The 17,039-nt window shown below is 37.7% G+C and overlaps 2 protein-coding genes across 3 annotated transcripts in view; one reads left to right on the top strand and one right to left on the bottom strand.

The window, feature by feature from the left end:
- Window positions 1–14,962, top strand: part of LOC109540388 (adenylate cyclase type 3) — a 34,388-nt gene extending 19,426 nt beyond the window's left edge. The window contains exons 7-19 of the mRNA XM_048662616.1: window positions 1,069–1,207; window positions 1,284–1,385; window positions 1,443–1,522; window positions 1,573–1,734; window positions 1,792–1,885; window positions 1,941–2,033; window positions 2,097–2,353; window positions 8,785–8,860; window positions 9,009–9,234; window positions 9,293–9,375; window positions 9,435–9,533; window positions 11,562–11,810; window positions 11,866–14,962. Of these exons, the coding sequence (XP_048518573.1) occupies window positions 1,069–1,207; window positions 1,284–1,385; window positions 1,443–1,522; window positions 1,573–1,734; window positions 1,792–1,885; window positions 1,941–2,033; window positions 2,097–2,353; window positions 8,785–8,860; window positions 9,009–9,234; window positions 9,293–9,375; window positions 9,435–9,533; window positions 11,562–11,810; window positions 11,866–12,225 (2,020 nt within the window). The 3' untranslated portion in view covers window positions 12,226–14,962. The remainder of the gene's footprint in view (window positions 1–1,068; window positions 1,208–1,283; window positions 1,386–1,442; window positions 1,523–1,572; window positions 1,735–1,791; window positions 1,886–1,940; window positions 2,034–2,096; window positions 2,354–8,784; window positions 8,861–9,008; window positions 9,235–9,292; window positions 9,376–9,434; window positions 9,534–11,561; window positions 11,811–11,865) is intronic.
- Window positions 14,963–15,000: 38 nt separating this feature from the next.
- LOC109540379 overlaps window positions 15,001–17,039 on the bottom strand; it is an 11,649-nt gene continuing 9,610 nt past the window's right edge. For both annotated transcript variants that reach the window (XM_048662663.1, XM_019908730.2), the window contains 2 exons: window positions 15,657–15,891; window positions 15,001–15,582 (listed from right to left, as the gene is read on the bottom strand). In XM_048662663.1, coding sequence (XP_048518620.1) covers window positions 15,203–15,582; window positions 15,657–15,891 — 615 coding nt within the window. In that variant the 3' untranslated portion in view covers window positions 15,001–15,202. The remainder of the gene's footprint in view (window positions 15,583–15,656; window positions 15,892–17,039) is intronic.

The raw sequence follows: 17,039 nt of genomic DNA, 5'->3' as shown, positions 1-17,039 counted from the left end.
TTATCAAAAGAACCTAAATGAACCTAAAAAAGAGTTTGTTAGTAAATTGTGTAACAATAGTAGGATAATATAATATATCAAAATTCGCTCTGATAATTCGTTTGTTAAAAAAAAAAAAATTAATTTTTTTAAAAAAATTCAACACAAAAAAAAATTTTTGAGGCGAAATACCCAAAAAGAAGTTTGTAAAAATGAATCCGCCTCAACAATATAGAACTTATCTACTAATTTTATTATTTAAAAAAACGGCTTTAATTTTTTTAAATGTAATTGTTCCACCAACCCAAGGTGTAAAAAGCGAACTTAACTCTTCAATAGAGCAATTGAGGCTCTTTTAGCAGAAAACTTGAAACTGAGTTAAAATTCTATGCAATTTAAAAAAAAACTCTTATGGATACCTACATTCAAAAAAAGTTTTTTCACAGAAACCAAACACATTTTGAACCTTAAAATAGAGCAAATGAGGCTGTTTTAGTAGAGATATCTGGAAGAAGAAAAATAGGATGATATTTTGCAATATTTGTTGATAATTTTCCAAATTAAGACCGTTTTCCGTTTTAAAAAACATCGCTTGCACCCTGGAAAGTAGAAAAGTTGGTAAACGTGTTGCTGCTTTCCCCAAATCTTTACGAGTTGTATTAATCAAGCAAAGCCATTTATTAGAAAAACATTTAAAAATTATTTAGTTATATTTTTGGCATTGAAAAGAAATAATGAAGCATTTAATTTCGCCTCTTCACCAGCCTCCTCCTTAAAAAATCATCGCTCAAAAACTAAACACGCTCGGAAAATCACTTTGAATTTTCATATGCGAGTAGAGCGGTTGAGGCTTTTTTACAGAAAAATTTTACATTTTGCTAATCTTCTTAATTTTTTCGTTCACAAATACCTAGTTCTAAAGCCGAACCTTTAGAAAATAACTGCGAACTCTTCAATGGAGCCACAACACTCTAAGAGAATTTTTGTTCAAGACTCGAGTAATTCGGTCATCTTCAACTGAAAATTTCAATCGACTTGATTCTTCCGCCACCAACCATCTTCCGCATTAAATTTCCCCACTCTTTACAGAAGAGTCCACATTTCCGCCACCACTTTATCCTTCCTGAACGGGGAATTTGAGGTCGAGCCCGGATATGGAGAAAAACGGGACGAAGTCCTGAGAATCGCAGGACTGAAAACCTACTTTATCGTTAAGGTCCTTAAGCCGGTAAGCTCGATTTCATCGGATTCTTTATACATAAAAAAAGTGGATGTGCATTCGAATTACTATTAATTGGTTTCAGTTTGAGCAGCCGCACAAAGTGCAAAACGGCGACACAACCATCACTGCAGACGCAAACAGTGATGAATTTGCCCAAACGAAGGCTCCCGTAGCACCTGAAAACGTAAGAACCTTCTCACTATTAATAGGAGTGAAACACTTCAAATAACCCTCTGTTCAGAGCATGACTAGAGCGAGGGAGGACTCTGAGCAGTTCACCTCCCGTCTGATGAAGGAGCTGGTGAATCGAGATGGTTTCAAGTGAGTGAACAGTGCGCCAAATATCCAGCAGAAATCAGCGTTTTTTGCAGAGAGTTGGCGAAAAACACCAACTGCTTCACACTGAACTTCAAGGATAAAGCGAAAGAACGTGCGTACTACAGTCAGGTGGATGGCGGGGCTACAGTGCCAGTTTACATGCTAATGGTCGTATCAGCTGTAATTATGATAAGTCTTTTCACAATTGCCCCTAGGTGAGAGAGTCTTCTCTGGTTTTACTCCATGGGACTAAACTGATGGTGTTATTCCAGCCTCATCACAGAAAATATCAAGACGATCATAATTCTCTACACATTCCTGGTGCTTTGGGTGTTAGTCATAGTGCTGGTCCGGTGCTTCCATGTGGTAAGTCCTGCACGATTTTACCTATATCAGCTCTAGAACCATTGGAATTATTCAGCGGTGCATTTGGATGGAACCCATCGTATTCTACAAAGCTTACCTAGTGGTCCCTGTATTCACTTTCATCTGCATGCTGAGTATAGTGGTATCGGTAAGTAGCTGAGGGTGAATTTTCCAAATTCTATATGGAATAATCAGCATTTTTGTTCTGTAGAGGGCCTGCCAACCTCTGGAGACATGGAACAAGCCGATCTGCCAGCCGCAGGTCGAAATTTCCGTCTCCTGTATGTTCCCGTTTTATATTGGGGATTTTGGGGCCTTGATTCTCATTGCAGGCGCTTTGCCACATTATGTCAGCTATACGTTTAAAGCCTTCCTGCTAGCGATGGGTGCTGCCTGTCAGTGCTTCCTCAACTTCTACTGTCTGCAGGACGTGCTGGATATTCTACCGCCTGCCAATTCTTGGTCCATGTAAGTAACCGGAAGGTTTTGCCAAGGGTGCAAAGTGTCGTCATTCACGTTTTGTCCCCCTCTCGACGCTTTATTGAGTGGTGGTAAAACGGTCTTCAGATTTGGCTTCAATGATTAAAGCCCCGGACTGGACGGATATTTGCGCACTTTCGCAGTGGTTCTGGATGGGAAATGTTTCCATTGATTTTAGCATTTCTTCCTAGAAGTTCACTTTATTCTTCTTCTCATGGTGTGATGATTCATAGTAGTACATCACTCCAAGTCCCATTGAATAAGCAAACAGGGGCGGATCCAGCTTTCGAGTCAGGGGGGGTCAAGTAGTAAAAATTCAGTCCTTTGTTACAGGTAAAATGTCGCAAATGTATTTCATTTTTAACAACACTTTAAATTACCCTCCATTTTTGCTTATCGCGTGGCAATAGTTATACTTCTCGTTCTTTATTTTAGGTTTGAACACTTTTTCATTTAGCACTGCAAACTTTACTAAAATTTCTTGCCAAACATTCAAAGTATGTTTTCATTAAAAAAATGTATGTCCACATACTTTTCGCTGTGTGAAATATTTCCATAATTATATTAATATGAATTTTGCAAAAATTAGAACAGAAAACATACAGCAGTACGTTATATTGTATGACAAAGCAAATAAATATTTGCTTTTAAACGATTTAGTAAGAAAATTCTTGCAATTATAAATGTGACTACTTTTTGGAAAAAAACGCTTCTGCTTTATACCATTTCAAGTCCCATTAAACAAGCAAATTCTACTAATAATATTAACAGTAAGAATTAATGAAACATTATTAGAATTAAGAAAAAAGCACTTTAAAAAAAGTAGATCTAAACTTGCAATTTTGTGTGATAGAAAAAAATCTACTTGGCCATTAGTCCTTAAAAACATTACTTTAAAAAATGTTAAACTCCGAAATGAAACAAGCTGCGAATCGACATGATGAAACAGAGAAGCAAAAATTTGGAGTTGACTTGCTGTTTTCCTAATTTTTTTAAAATTGTAAAACGACTTTTGTTTAAAAAGTTCGTTTTCGAGTCAGGGGGGGTCAAGTAGTACAAATTCAGTCTTTTGTTACAGGTAAAATATCGCAAATGTATTTCATTTTTAACAAAACTTTAATTTACCCTCCATTTTTGCTTATCGCGTGGCAATAGTTATACTTCTCGTTCTTTATTTTAGGTTTGAACACTTTTTCATTTAGCACTGCTAACTTTACTAAAATTTTTTGCCAAACATTCAAAGTATAATGTTTTCATTAAAACATTTTATGTCCACATACTTTTCGCTGTGTGAAATATTTCCATAATTATATTAATATGAATTTTGCAAAAAATTAGGACAGAAAACATACAGCAGTACGTTATATTGTATGACAAAGCAAATAAATATTTGCTTTTAAGCAATTTAGTAAGAAAAATCTTGCAATTATAAATGTGACTACTTTTTTGAAAAAAACGCTTCTGCTTTACACCATTTCAAGTCCCATTAAACAAGCAAATTCTACTAATAATATTAATAATAAGAAGTAATGAAACATTATTAGAATTCAGAAAAAAGCACTTTAAAAAAAGTAGATCTAAACTTGCAATTTTGTGTTATAGAAAAAAATCTACTTGGCCATTAGTCCTTAAAAACATTACATTAAAAAATGTTAAACTCCGAAATGAAACAAGCTGCGAATCGACATGATGAAACAGAGGAGCAAAAATTTGGAGTTGACTTGCAGTTTTCCTTAAGTTTTGACGATTTTTTTAAATTGTAAAACGACTTTTGTTTAAAAAATTCGTTTTCGAGTCAGGGGGGGTCAAGTAGTACAAATTCAGTCTTTTGTTACAGGTAAAATATCGCAAATTTATTTCATTTTTAACAAAACTTTAAATTACCCTCCATTTTTGCTTATCGCGTGACAATAGTTATACTTCTCGTTCTTTATTTTAGGTTTGAACACTTTTTCATTTAGCACTGCGAACTTTACTAAAATTTCTTGCCAAACATTCAAAGTATAATGTTTTCATTAAAAAATTTTATGTCCACATGCTTTTCGCTGTGTGAAATATTTCCATAATTATATTAATATGAATTTTGCAAAAAATTAGGACAGAAAACATACAGCAGTACGTTATATTGTATGACAAAGCAAATAAATATTTGCTTTTAAACGATTTAGTAGGAAAATTCTTGCAATTATAAATGTGACTACTTTTTTGAAAAAAACGCTTCTTCTTTACACCATTTTAAATCCCATTAAACAAGCAAATTCTACTAATAATATTAATAGTAAGAATTAATGAAACATTATTATGAAGATATAAATATGGGCTTTTATTACGGAAAAAATGTATGAGCGAAATATATATTAACCGAAGAAATCACAATTTTTTGGTTGGCTTGTTTTTCTTCTTTCATTTCGATGACTTTCATATTTTTTGTTTAAAATTAAATGTTTATGCAATAATAAAGCTGTCTATTTTTGTCTACCTATAGCGGACGCAATTACGTATAGAACAAGTGAAAATTTGCTTAATAGATAAACTGTTGTACATTGACAATAATTTTACTTTGACAAAACTTTAAATCACACTCTTTTCTTTAGTTTAGAGCGGCAGATGGCCTTTTCTAGAACTTTTTGCTGAATTTTGCATTATAAAGTTTTTATTAACATATTTGACTTTCTACTAAAAGCAAAGAAATAAAACAAAGTTAAAAAGAAACATTTGTCTAAAATCTACATTAATCATTTAATGAGAAAACACTTACTAAGTATGACTGTCTTTTTTTAAACGTGCTCTTGTTTTACCCGATGTTAACATGATATCAAGAAATAAATCTAGCGTTTAATTACGGAAAAAATGCATGCGAAAAATATATTTTCCAGAATAAAACCCAATTATTTGGTTTGTTTGTTTTTCTAATTTCATTTTGGTGATTTAAAAATGAAATAAATAAAATGTCGTACATTTAATTAACTTTTAAGTCATTTTATTATTAACAAACTTTAAACTACACTCAATTTCTTATTATCACTTACTTGTATTGCAGTTTTCTGTCCTTTAGTTTAGTTTTAAACTCTTTTTATATTTAGCATGGCAGATCGACATTTATTTCGATATCATTTTTTTTCCAAACAATTGATTTATAACATTTTGATTACAACTGAATATTCACAATACTGCTGTTATGTAGATTGTATGACAACTGCAATCTACAGTAAAACAACAAAGGTTTCATAAAACGGAATATAACGGAATAAAAAAGGTAAAACAACAAAAGTTCACCTTTCACCTTCATAGTTGGAACTCTTCCTTTGCGTTCAACTGTTGAATATCCAGCATGCTATTGATATAAGTTGTAGAGCATAAAGATGTTGTTTTTTTTTTAACTTAAAATTAAAAAACTACTTTTGAATTGAAGCAACTTCACTTATCGAATTCGAAAACCATAAATTTTGGTTATTTTTTTCAATTTTTGAGCCATTCCCTCCACCAGATTTGCACAGGATTTTTCAGCAGCGGTTGGCATAAAATGAGTATCAGACAGGAGAAAATACACAGGAGAAAATTTCCTCCATTTCTCCTGTAAGAATCTCTTCAATCCAATTCTTCGTCAATTTTGTAGTAGCAGTAGTCAAGTTTAGTGTAGCTTCCACCATGGTTGCCGGTTTTTACAAAAATGCCTCAATCAACGCGCTGATTAGTCAGAGTTGGAGCGCTATTGCGCAGACGAAACGTTGCTTTATTAATGCTGAAAGTGTAGTTTCAGTTTGGCGATTCTTCAATTTCTTATATGCTCACAAATTTATGGTCATAAAATACGGTTTACCGCCCAGCATGTTTTTTCGAAAATTCCTTTATGCATTAGAGTTCTTAGCCTTGAGCACGAATACATAGAGGAAACGTTGCTCGATTAATACCGCAAGTGCCCCTTTAGTATCAGCTTTCATCAATTTTCGGGATGTTTTTAAGTTTGAGGCCTGCAAAGGCCGACTTGCTCCCACTAGATTTGCAAAATATTTTTCAAAAATTCGTGCCGCTAATAGTGCATCAGGCATAGAGAAAACTTTGCTCTATTACTCCTTCTATCGTCGATTCGGTTTCATTTTTACCAAATGTTTGGAATGGTTTTTAAACTTGGAGATTTAAAGCACTGTTTTACCAGTACAAGGTTTGCAAGAGTTTTTTTTTTAATTCGTCACTAAAAATTTGGATGAGTCAAACGGCTACATTCAAAATTATTAAATAGAGGCAGATTTCTCCTATTAGTCCAGCTGAGTTAGACTTAGTCTCACTTTTGGTCAATTTTTAGGAGGTTTTTAAGTCTGCGGTTTCAAGCTGCTGTTTTGCTACCACCAAGTTTGCATCAGATTTTTGAAAAAAATAATCACTCTCACCAGGGATTAGAAGAAACGTTGCTTTCAGCATCTTTCCATTAACACTTCTTTCGCCAATTTTATCTCAGTTGTCCTCAATTTTCGGGAGTTTTTCAAACGTGAAGTTTCAAGGTTCTGTCTTGCTTCCTCCAAGTTTGCAAGAGATTATTCAAAAAATTATTACTCTGACTCAGGGTTCGAGGGAAGGCCGCTTAAAGCATCATTCTATAGAGACAGCTTCTCTCTTTTAGCACTGCGATCACCAGTTTAGTCTCACGTTTTCTCAATTTTGTATAATTTTTTAACTTTTCGGTTTGAAGATGCTGTTTTGCTTCCACCAACTCTCTCTGATTCCGCGTTAAGAAGAAGGCTGCTTTCAGCATAAATTAATAGATGCCATTTTCCTCTATTAATATGGCGATCACCAGTTTATTCTCACTTTTCCTCGATTTAGGTGAGTTTTTAAAGTGTGAGGTGTCAAGGTGCTACTTTGCTCCCGCCAGGTTTACGTCACATTTTTCAAAAAATCGTGACTCTAACCGGTGCCCCGAAACAAGGCTACTTTAAGCATCATTATATAGAGACAGCTTTTCTCGATTAGCACTGCGATCACGAATTAAGCCTCACGTTTCCTCAATTTTATGTATTTTTTTAACTTTACGGTTTCAAGATGCTGTTTTGCTTCCACCAAGTTTGCAACAGATTTTTTTCTATCGACTCTAATTCCGCGCTAATAAGAAAGCTGCCTTCAGCATCATTTAATAGAGGCCATTTTCCTCTATTAATATGGCGATTGCCAGTTTAATCCCACTTTTCCTCGATTTTGGAGAAGTTTTTAAGTGTGAGGTGTCAAGGTGCTACTTTGCTCCCGCCAGGTTTACAACACATTTTTCAAAAAATTGTGATTCTAACCGGTGACCCGAAACAAGGCTGCTTTAAGCATCATTCTATAAAGACAGCTTTTCTCTTTGAGCACTCCAATCACCAATTTAGTCTAACGTTTCCTCAATTTTGTGTAATTTTTTAACTTTACGGTTTCAAGATGCTGTATTGCTTCTACGAAGTTTGCAACAGATTTTTTTGCGACTCTAAATCCGTTTTAGGAAGAAGGCTGCTTTAGGCATCGTTCTATAGAGGCATCTTTTCTCTATTTATACTGCGATCGCCACTTTAGTCTCACTTTTCCTCGATTTCGGAGAGTTTTTTGAGTGTGAGGTTTCAAGGTGCTGTTTCGCCCTGCCTGGTTGGCAACACATTTTTCAGAAAATCGTAACTCTAACCGATGATAAGGATCCAGGCTGCGTTCAGCTTCATTTAATGGAGACAACTTTTCTATATTAAGTCTACAATCACCCATTTAGATTTGCATTTTCCCAAATTTTGGGAGTTCTTCCAATGAATGAGTTGGAGGGCTGTTTTTCTTCCATCAGGTTTACAAGAGATTTTTCAAAAACGTCTCACGCAAAGTCGGAAGTACTTTTGAAGTGTCTTTTGCTACCATTTAACAGAAGACGTGTTGGTCTGTTCAATAATATTCAAATATTGGTGTTCAATAATTTAATTTTTTCTACTTCAGCGTTTAAAAATGCAGTTTGGTTTTTGAAAATTGTGAAATTAAACGAGAATCAACTAGAAAACTTGTTTCAAGGTCTGTAGCTTTGAAGAAATCTTCTTTTATTTATCCTGCAGGCCTAACTTTTTCAATTTCCAGATATTTTTATGTTTGAGTTAGTTGAGGTCTAAAAATGCAGTTTGGATGCCGCTTGGTTTACCCGAGGGTTCTGAAAAGTTTGCCGCTCAAAATAACTTTGATTTAAAGGGTCGCTTTCAACATTGCTGAGTAGAGGAATCTTTACTCTATAAATCCTGAAGACTCCATTTTCTCTAACTTTTCAGTAGTTATTGAGAATTTTTGAACAATAACTCCAGGTTTGAGTTTTTCTGGTAAAATTCTCGTAAGTTTCTTTAAATGAACTCACGAAGGGCCTGATTCTTTAACGGAAAAAGTTACATTTTTAGCGTTTTCTATGCGATATTAATGTGTTGTTACAGATTGTCCACTCCAAAATACAGCTTGAGCTGCGTGACAATTGGCGTGACAATTTCCCTCATCTACCTGGGCCGACATGTAAGTAAACGCTGATTTTTTCACTATACATATAAATATACGAACTTTCCATAAATAATAATGTGTGCAATCAAGCCGGGTCTCCATCGAATCATCCTCTACAAGCACAGAACAGAGCATCTGGCCTAACTGCTTAATCTTCATCTAGATGAACAAAGTCCAGCGAGTGCTTTTCCTTTGGCGTTGCGAAGTCAAAGAGCAACGCCGCTGCGCTGAAGACTTAAAGCGAAGAAACGAAGCGCTGGTTTACAACATTCTGCCCTCCCATGTGGCCGCCCATTTCATGGGGAACCGCAACCGAAACCACGACGAACTCTATTCGCAAAGTTACGAGGAAGTCGGTGTTCTGTTCGCTTCCATGCCTAACTTTTCAGGTTAGAACCCGCTGAAAAACTGGCCAAGTTTCGACTAATCTTTGGCCCGATTTTTTAGACTTTTACTCCGAAGAGACTGTCAACAATCAAGGCCTAGAATGTTTGCGTTTCCTCAACGAAGTGATTTCGGATTTTGACGCTGTAAGTACACACAAGATTTCCACATCGCCCAGCATGGGCTTAGAGGATGTTTTTTTCAGCTACTGGAACTTCCTCAGTACTGCGATATAATAAAAATTAAGACTATCGGCTCCACCTACATGGCAGCCAGCGGCCTAAATCCCTCAAGACTAATACAGGTAGGTCATATGCTCGACTCAAACAGTGGGCGTGTTTTTGTGTTTACAAATCGAGGAATCGTACATTTGTGGTCCATTTTTGGGACGCTCTATATGCAAAATTTAAAGTGCAAGGTGTGCCCTTTCGAAAACACTATGTGGCATGTTCCAGAGTTTTCCAGCAGAGTTGCAAAAAGGACGCGCAGTTGGTTTTAATTTAAACCGCAGCAACTGTCATTGATATTTTGTAAAAAGTTAACTGTGGAAGTTCACACGGTCGCCTTCGGGCCTTTGATCACACTCCACCTTAGTACGAATGGCTGAATCTTTGATTTTAAACCCCAAACATTCAAAAGAACACAGGGAATAGGTTTCTAAATCAACCGAGGAATAGTACGTATCGTGGTTTTTTTCTGGAACACTCTATATGCCAGTTTTACAGTGCACCTAATGCCCATTTATAAACAGTAATTTGCGTCCCCGAAAGTTTTTTTCCAGAGTTGTAAAAATTAAACGAAAATTCAAGCTAGTTGATTTTGACATGAATCCCTGGAAATTTGGCAAAACGCGTACGCTGCAAGTAGAAACAGCCAAGCCTGAGCACCTGATCATATTCCACCTAGGAGTACTAGGCTGAAAATTTGCTTCTAAATCCTCAAAACCTAATGGATCATCGCCAATAAGCTTCAGGGTAGAATTCAAAAATTCCGGAATAAACCGCGTGTTCGTACCTAAGGTGATAACTTTTTGGGACACTCTATATGCATATTTTCAAGTGAGCGTTATGTCCCTTAAGAAACAGCATATCGCATGCCCAAACCTTTTTTGGCAGAGTTGTAAAGTTAAAATTAATATAAAATAGTGGATTTTTACTCAGATGCCTGAAAATTTTATCAATAATTTAGCAAAAAGTGAACAAAGGAAATTGAGACAATCGACTTGAGGTACCTGATCACATTCCACCTAGGAGTAATAAGCTGAAAATTTGTTTCTAAAGCTTCAAAACCTAATGGATCATCGCCAATAAACTTCAGGGTAGAATTCAAAAATTCCGGAAGAAACCGCGTGTTCGTACCTAAGGTGATAACTTTTTGGGACACTCTATATGCTTATTTGAAAGTGCGCGTTATGCCCATTAATAAACAGCATATCTCATGCCCAAACCTTTTCTGGCAGAGGTGTAAAGTTAAAATGAATATAATAATAGTGGATTTTTATTTAGATGCCTAGAAATTCCATCAATAATTTAGCAACAAGTGAACAAAGGAAGTTGAAACAGTCGATTTGAGGTACTCGATCACATTCCACATAGAAGCAATAGGCTGAAAAGTTGCTTCTAAAACCTCAATAAGCTTCAGGGTAGAATCCAAAAATACCGGAATAAACCGCGTGTTGCGCTTTAAGGTATCATTTTTGGGGACACTTTATATGCAAATATTAAAGTGCGAAAGATTCCCATTTAGAAAAAGTGTTTGGCATGCCTGGGTGTCATTCCGAAGAGTTGTCAAGATAAAATGAAAATCCAACCTGGTTCAATTTGAAATAGTGACCAGCACCTTGTCAGAAAGTGGACTTTAAATTGTTAAATTGTTAAATCAGCCGACTTCAGGTTCTTGACCAGATTCCGCAATAGAATAATGGGTTGAATCTTTGCTTCTAAACTCTCAGAACCCAATGAATCGTGGCAAAAGAGCTTCACGATCGAATCCAAAAACTTCGGAATAAACAGAATGCGTGCTCATACTTAATGTGGTGTGTTTCAGGGACACTCTATATGCAAGCTTTAAAGTGTAACACATGCCCATTAGGAAACACCATATAGAATGCCCGGACGTTTCCTTTAAGAGTTGTAGATTTAAAATAAAAATCCTAAAGTTGGCATATTCTCAATATGCATATTCAACGGTGTTTGGTCCTGCCAGAAGAAAGATCCAGCATGCGCTAAACACTGTGTAGCATTTGAAAGACTTTGAGCGATTATAATGTTTAAACTTAAAATTGAAGGAATACCTCCCAATCTCCATGCGATCTATTCTGTTGCCTTTGCAGCCAAAAGATCCCATAGAGATCCGTTGGGCCCACCTGAGCCTCCTGGTGGAATTCGCTTTGGACCTAAAGAAGGCGCTGCAGAGCATCAACGAGCAATCGTTCAATCACTTTGTGCTCAAAATGGGCATCAACCACGGCCCCATCACGGCCGGAGTGATCGGAGCGAGAAAACCGCACTATGACATCTGGGGAAACACGGTCAATGTGGCATCCAGGATGGAGAGTACTGGAAAAGCTGGATGCATTCAAGTGAGAGGTGGAGGATAAGGTAGTGAATGTCCTGCTGAATTTGGGTGATTTTTAGGTAACTGAGGAGACCTGCCAGATTTTGAGAACTTTTAATTACCAATTTGAGCAGCGTGGGCTGGTGGCCGTCAAAGGCAAGGGTCAGTTGATGACTTACTATCTACAAAGTTGCTCTGAAAGAGCCACGCCGCCAACTACTCCAGCTTCTCCAGTGGGAGGGACCACGATGGAAACCGTCGATGAGGAGGAGGAGTCAAGCCCAGCTGTCAGCTCGAGGTCTGATGAAGCGGCAGAAAGGTCCGTTATAGAGTGTCCGCTCAAGGTTGAAGCGGACGACATTTGTATCCAGGAAAAAGACCAGGCTGAAATAAAGGACTCAAACGAGGCCACTTTGCTTCTAAGCTCTTGTAAGGATTGACTCACTCATTCGCTCAAGGGCCAGCTTTCAATTAATTTTTGCTTCATCTACTAAAAAAGGCCAAATTAATTAGCACAAATTTTTCGTTTCGGGGAACAATTATTTTTATAGATTTTTCTTTAGGAGGTAGAAACAAAGACTTAGGTTGTGAAAGTCAACTTTAGAACAATATCAGTAGGCTTAGAGCCTGAACGCAGGTTTAGTCACTATTCAGCCTCAATGTAATGCAGCTAAAGGCATGCATTCTAATCAATCTCTGGCAGTGAAACATCTACAATCATCCTAACTTTAGGCCGTAGATTAGCGCCATTATCAAATATATTGTATGTTAACATATCACTATATTTTCTCTAACATTTCCAGAGGGCTGTAATGGCTGGATGAGGATGAACTTAAGGAAAAGTAGCGCTTTTTCAGCTAAAGAGTTTCAGATTGTTCCATAWGGAACAACCTTAACCAGTTGCTGCTATACTGGGAGGTGATARTAGTCAAGGMCAATATCAGACGTCCCAACATTGAAATGGGTGTGAATTTCGTACTGTGGTTCAATTTTGGGACACCCAGTATGCAAATTTTCATCAAGCTACGCCCACGTAGAAATGGCACTTGGTGTGTTCAAGAGTTTTTCCAGAGTTGAAAAGTTGGAGCAGATAGAGCWTTGATATTGATACACATACCAGAAGGTTTCATCGGTAATTTCGCAGGAAGGTGACTATGGAAGTTCGAACAGGCGACCTCAAGCAACTGGCCACTTTCCACCTTAGAGTGATGGTCCGAATATTTGCTTTTAGAGCCTCACAGTTTAATAAATCACCGCCAATAGGTCTCCGAGTGGAGGCCAAAAGTGCCAACATATACCCAGGATTCTTTGAAATAGTGATATATTTTTGAGACACTCTATATGCAGAAGTTGAAGTGCACGATATGCGCGTTCGGAAAAAATATTTGGTATCCCTGAACGTTTTTCAGCGGAATTGTAAAATTGAAATTGAAGCGGATTGTAATCCCTCGATGATAATTTGCCAGAAAGAAGATGTTGGATGCTAAAACTGTCAATTTCAGGCACCTTCTCTTATTCTACCGTGAAGTGGTAGRTTTAATGTTTGCTTTCGAAGCTTCAAAATTTAATGAAGCATCGGTGTAGAACCCAAAAATGCCCAAATAAACCGAGGAATGGAACATATTGCGATTCATTTTGGGACATATATGCAAATTTTAAACTGCAAGTTATGCCCATAAAGAAACAGTATTTTGGATGCCCCGACGCTTTCTGGCAGAGCTGTAAAGTTAAAATGAATATGAAAAACGTGTATTTCTGCAGAGATCCCAGGAAGCTTCATCAATAATTCGGCATAAGGTGAACTTTAAAAGTGGAAATAGTTGACTTCAGCGCCGTTATCACATTCCGCCTTGCAGTGATTGGCTGCATATTTGCTTACAAAGCCTCAAAACCTATTAGATTATAGCCAATAAGCTTCAGAGTAAAATCCAAAAATTCTAGAATAAAACGCGTCTTTGTTCCTATGGTGATGACTTTTTGGGATACTCTATATGCAAAGTTTAAAGTGCAATATATGCCCACTCACAAAATGTATTTCAGATGCCCAAACAATTTCCGACAGAGATGTTTTTACAAAGATTCCAAGAAGTTTTCTCAATAATTCTTCAACTTCTTCAGCGACCTTATCACAAACCACCTTGCAGTGACTGGCTGCATATTTGCTTCTAAAGCCTACCTACCTAATGGATCATAGCCAATACTCTTCAGAGTAGAATCCAAAAATTCTGGAATAAACCGCGTGTTTGTACCTAAAGTGACGACTTTTTGGGACACTCTATATGCAAATTTGAAAGTTCGAGTTACGACCATTAACAAACAGTATTTCGCATGCCCCAATCTTTTCTGGCAGAGTTGTAACGTTGAAATGAATCTAAAAATAGTGGATTTTTCATAGATCCCTGCCAGTTTCATCAATAGTTTGGCAAAATGTGGACTTTGGAAGTTCAAACCTGGCAGTGATTGGCTGAAGATTTGCTGCGAAAGCCTCAAAACCTAATGGATCATCGCCAATAAGCTTCTGAGAAGACTCCAAAAATTCCGGAATAAACCGCGTGATGGTACCTAAAGTAATCATTTTTGGGGCCACTCTATATGCAAATTTTAAAGCGCAAGACATACCCGTTTGGAAACACTATTTGGCATCCCCGAGCGTTTTGCCGCAGAGTTGTAAAGTTAAAACCAAATCCAAAGTAGTTGAATTAGCCATAATAAACTTTCATTCGTAATTTGGCAAACAATGACTTGGGATGTTGACACTGGCGACTTCAGAAACGTAATCGAATTCCGCCTTTGCCTAATTGGCGCAAAATTTAATGGATCATCGCGAGTAGTCCTCAGAGTAGAATCCAAAAATTTCAGAAGAAACCCGCTGTTTTTTGACAATGTGGCACACTTTGAGGACACTCACTATGCCAAATCTATAGCCCGAGACACGCCCATCAGGAAACACACATTTTCGCCCCTAATGGGTGTTTGCCAGAGTTGTAGATTTGGCTACGAAATGCAACAGTGCATCTCGGCAACTAGAGCTTTCCAAACGGTTCATCCTTATCTTGACCACTTAATAATATAGAGTTTTCCGCGCGATTGATCATTTCATTGTCTCCTGACTCTTCAGTTTGTAAAATTCTCTAGAATAAGAAAAAAGGATGTTAAATATTATACAATTGTACTCAGCTTTGTTGTTTTATTCCCACTGCAAGCAAACGCCCCCGAAATAGAGAAACTTCAGAATATATTACGGTAAGTCGAATAAAGTTTAATAGAACTAGCAAATTAATAATATTCCTTTTAAGACTATCACAAATTGGTGGCTGGTGCCAAGTCGCACAGCGCCATCTAAGTGGCTTTGAAGCTGGAGTTCCGGCCGATAATAAACCTGTTGTTTTTTGCCCCGCCTGGGGCAAGAAGCAAACCTCACGTCCTCACAAATTTGTACACTACCGCGAACACCAGTACACTAACCAGCACTAGCACGAGCACAGTTACCACTTTGGCAAAAGCGTTCACTCCATTTTCAGTGTTGTCTAAAGGGCGCGTGTTGGCGCTTTGTTGAGATCGTCTTCGTTTTCCTGCCAATCCTCTGGCTAAAGCAGGGAATGCCAGACTTTGAGTAAACGTCAACTTGTGCACACTCTCACTCAAGGAATAAGGGCCTACGCTGCCTCTGGCCGCCGCTCGAAGTAGGGCGTATTCTAGATCAAGGGCGTCGAATAGGGAATATCGGGCTGTCATGGTGGAGGATCGCCTACGACTGTCTGATGAGTTACTAGCAGCTGAAGTACATGCCATAATTCCTAAGTAAGGAAAAAACTCAAGGGGCTGTTCAGCGATTTGAAGCCTACGTTACGAAAAATTCATTAAACCTTACCACTAACAGCAGCAATTGAGGTGAGCGATGAGGTGGTTGAAGATGACAACGATGTCAAGTGGTTGCTTGGCTGCTCCGAGATGTCCTCCATAGAGGTTTGCTCGGGTGAGGGCACTTGGTAGAGTCTGAAGAGGCGCGCATGGTCTGGATGGAGGAGCGAAGTGCTCGGCCTTCTAACGCTGGGAGTGGGCGATGTGCTGGGAGAGGCTGGAACTGGAGGCGGAAGAGGCGACACCTTTGCAAAAACATCTACTTAACAACCCACTAATATTCTGGAAATCAAAGTTTTCCTGATGAGGAACAGCCTCGGCGAATAGTTAACTATAAAACCTGGACCCAAATAGGAAAATGGCATGCTCAAAGGCGATCCATCATCATTAGTCAGGCGCTGCCCGCAAATCTTAAGTCCCCATTCCAGGCCATATAACGAACACATTTTTATTTGATTTATTACAATTCAGGCTTTTATGTCCACGTTTTCACATCCAGTCATTCTGTGGCTGGATAGATCAGGACGCAAGTCCAGCCAGATAATGGACTGGAGGAGAAAAGGCCCATTAATAAGAAAAATTTATATAAATTATCCATTGCTTCAGATGGGCTTAAGAGCATGTTTACAAGAAACTCTGGATTTTTAGCAACTGGGCGATTTTTTATGTGATTATACGAGAGGATAAAGAGCAAGATAGTGTTGTGAACGGGAGAACCGCTTCCTCAAAAATTTGTTAGAAATTAATGTTGAGGTTTAGAGTTTAGAGTGCGCAGATTTGTAAGCTACACTTGCAGTCTGCAGACTGGAATACAAAAATGGCAAAATAACTCGGGGATTTGTGAGTATTGCAGCTAACTTTTGGGACACTCTGTATGCAAATTTTAATGAKCAAGATTYGCCCATTTGGAGACAATAACCGGCGCCGCAGAGTTGTAAACTTTCTGGAARGTCACCATTAGACTTGAGGGAGGGGCGAAACATGCCAAAATAAACCGGCTGTTCYTYCATATTGTGGTTTAAGTCTGGGACACCCTATATGTGACGWAWATWCGCGAAACTATGTCCACTTGACCCTACAAATCGGCGCGAAGAAGAGTTTTTCCGSAAAGTTCTAAACGTGTGAATTTAGAATGGAATCCAAAAATTCCTGAATGAAGCGAAGATTTGTAGGTCCGRTGGCTACCGTTTGGGACACTCTATATGCAAATTTTTGTTGGCAAAACATGCCAATTTTAACACACTGATCGGTATTTCTCGGGTTTTTTTGGCAGGGTTCTAAATTTCACTGGCAGTCTTCAGAGTGGAATCCGAAAAATGCCGGCGTAAACTGGGGATTTGAGTGTTTTACGGCTACTTTTTGAGACACCCTATATGCAAATTTTAGTTAGCCA

This window comes from Dendroctonus ponderosae, unplaced genomic scaffold (assembly GCF_020466585.1).
Source record: "Dendroctonus ponderosae isolate FM_Combo_2020 unplaced genomic scaffold, Dpon_F_20191213v2 Dpon_F_20191213_11, whole genome shotgun sequence".
Lineage (NCBI taxonomy): Eukaryota > Metazoa > Arthropoda > Insecta > Coleoptera > Curculionidae > Dendroctonus > Dendroctonus ponderosae.
This window is presented reverse-complemented; position numbering and strand designations above follow the sequence as displayed.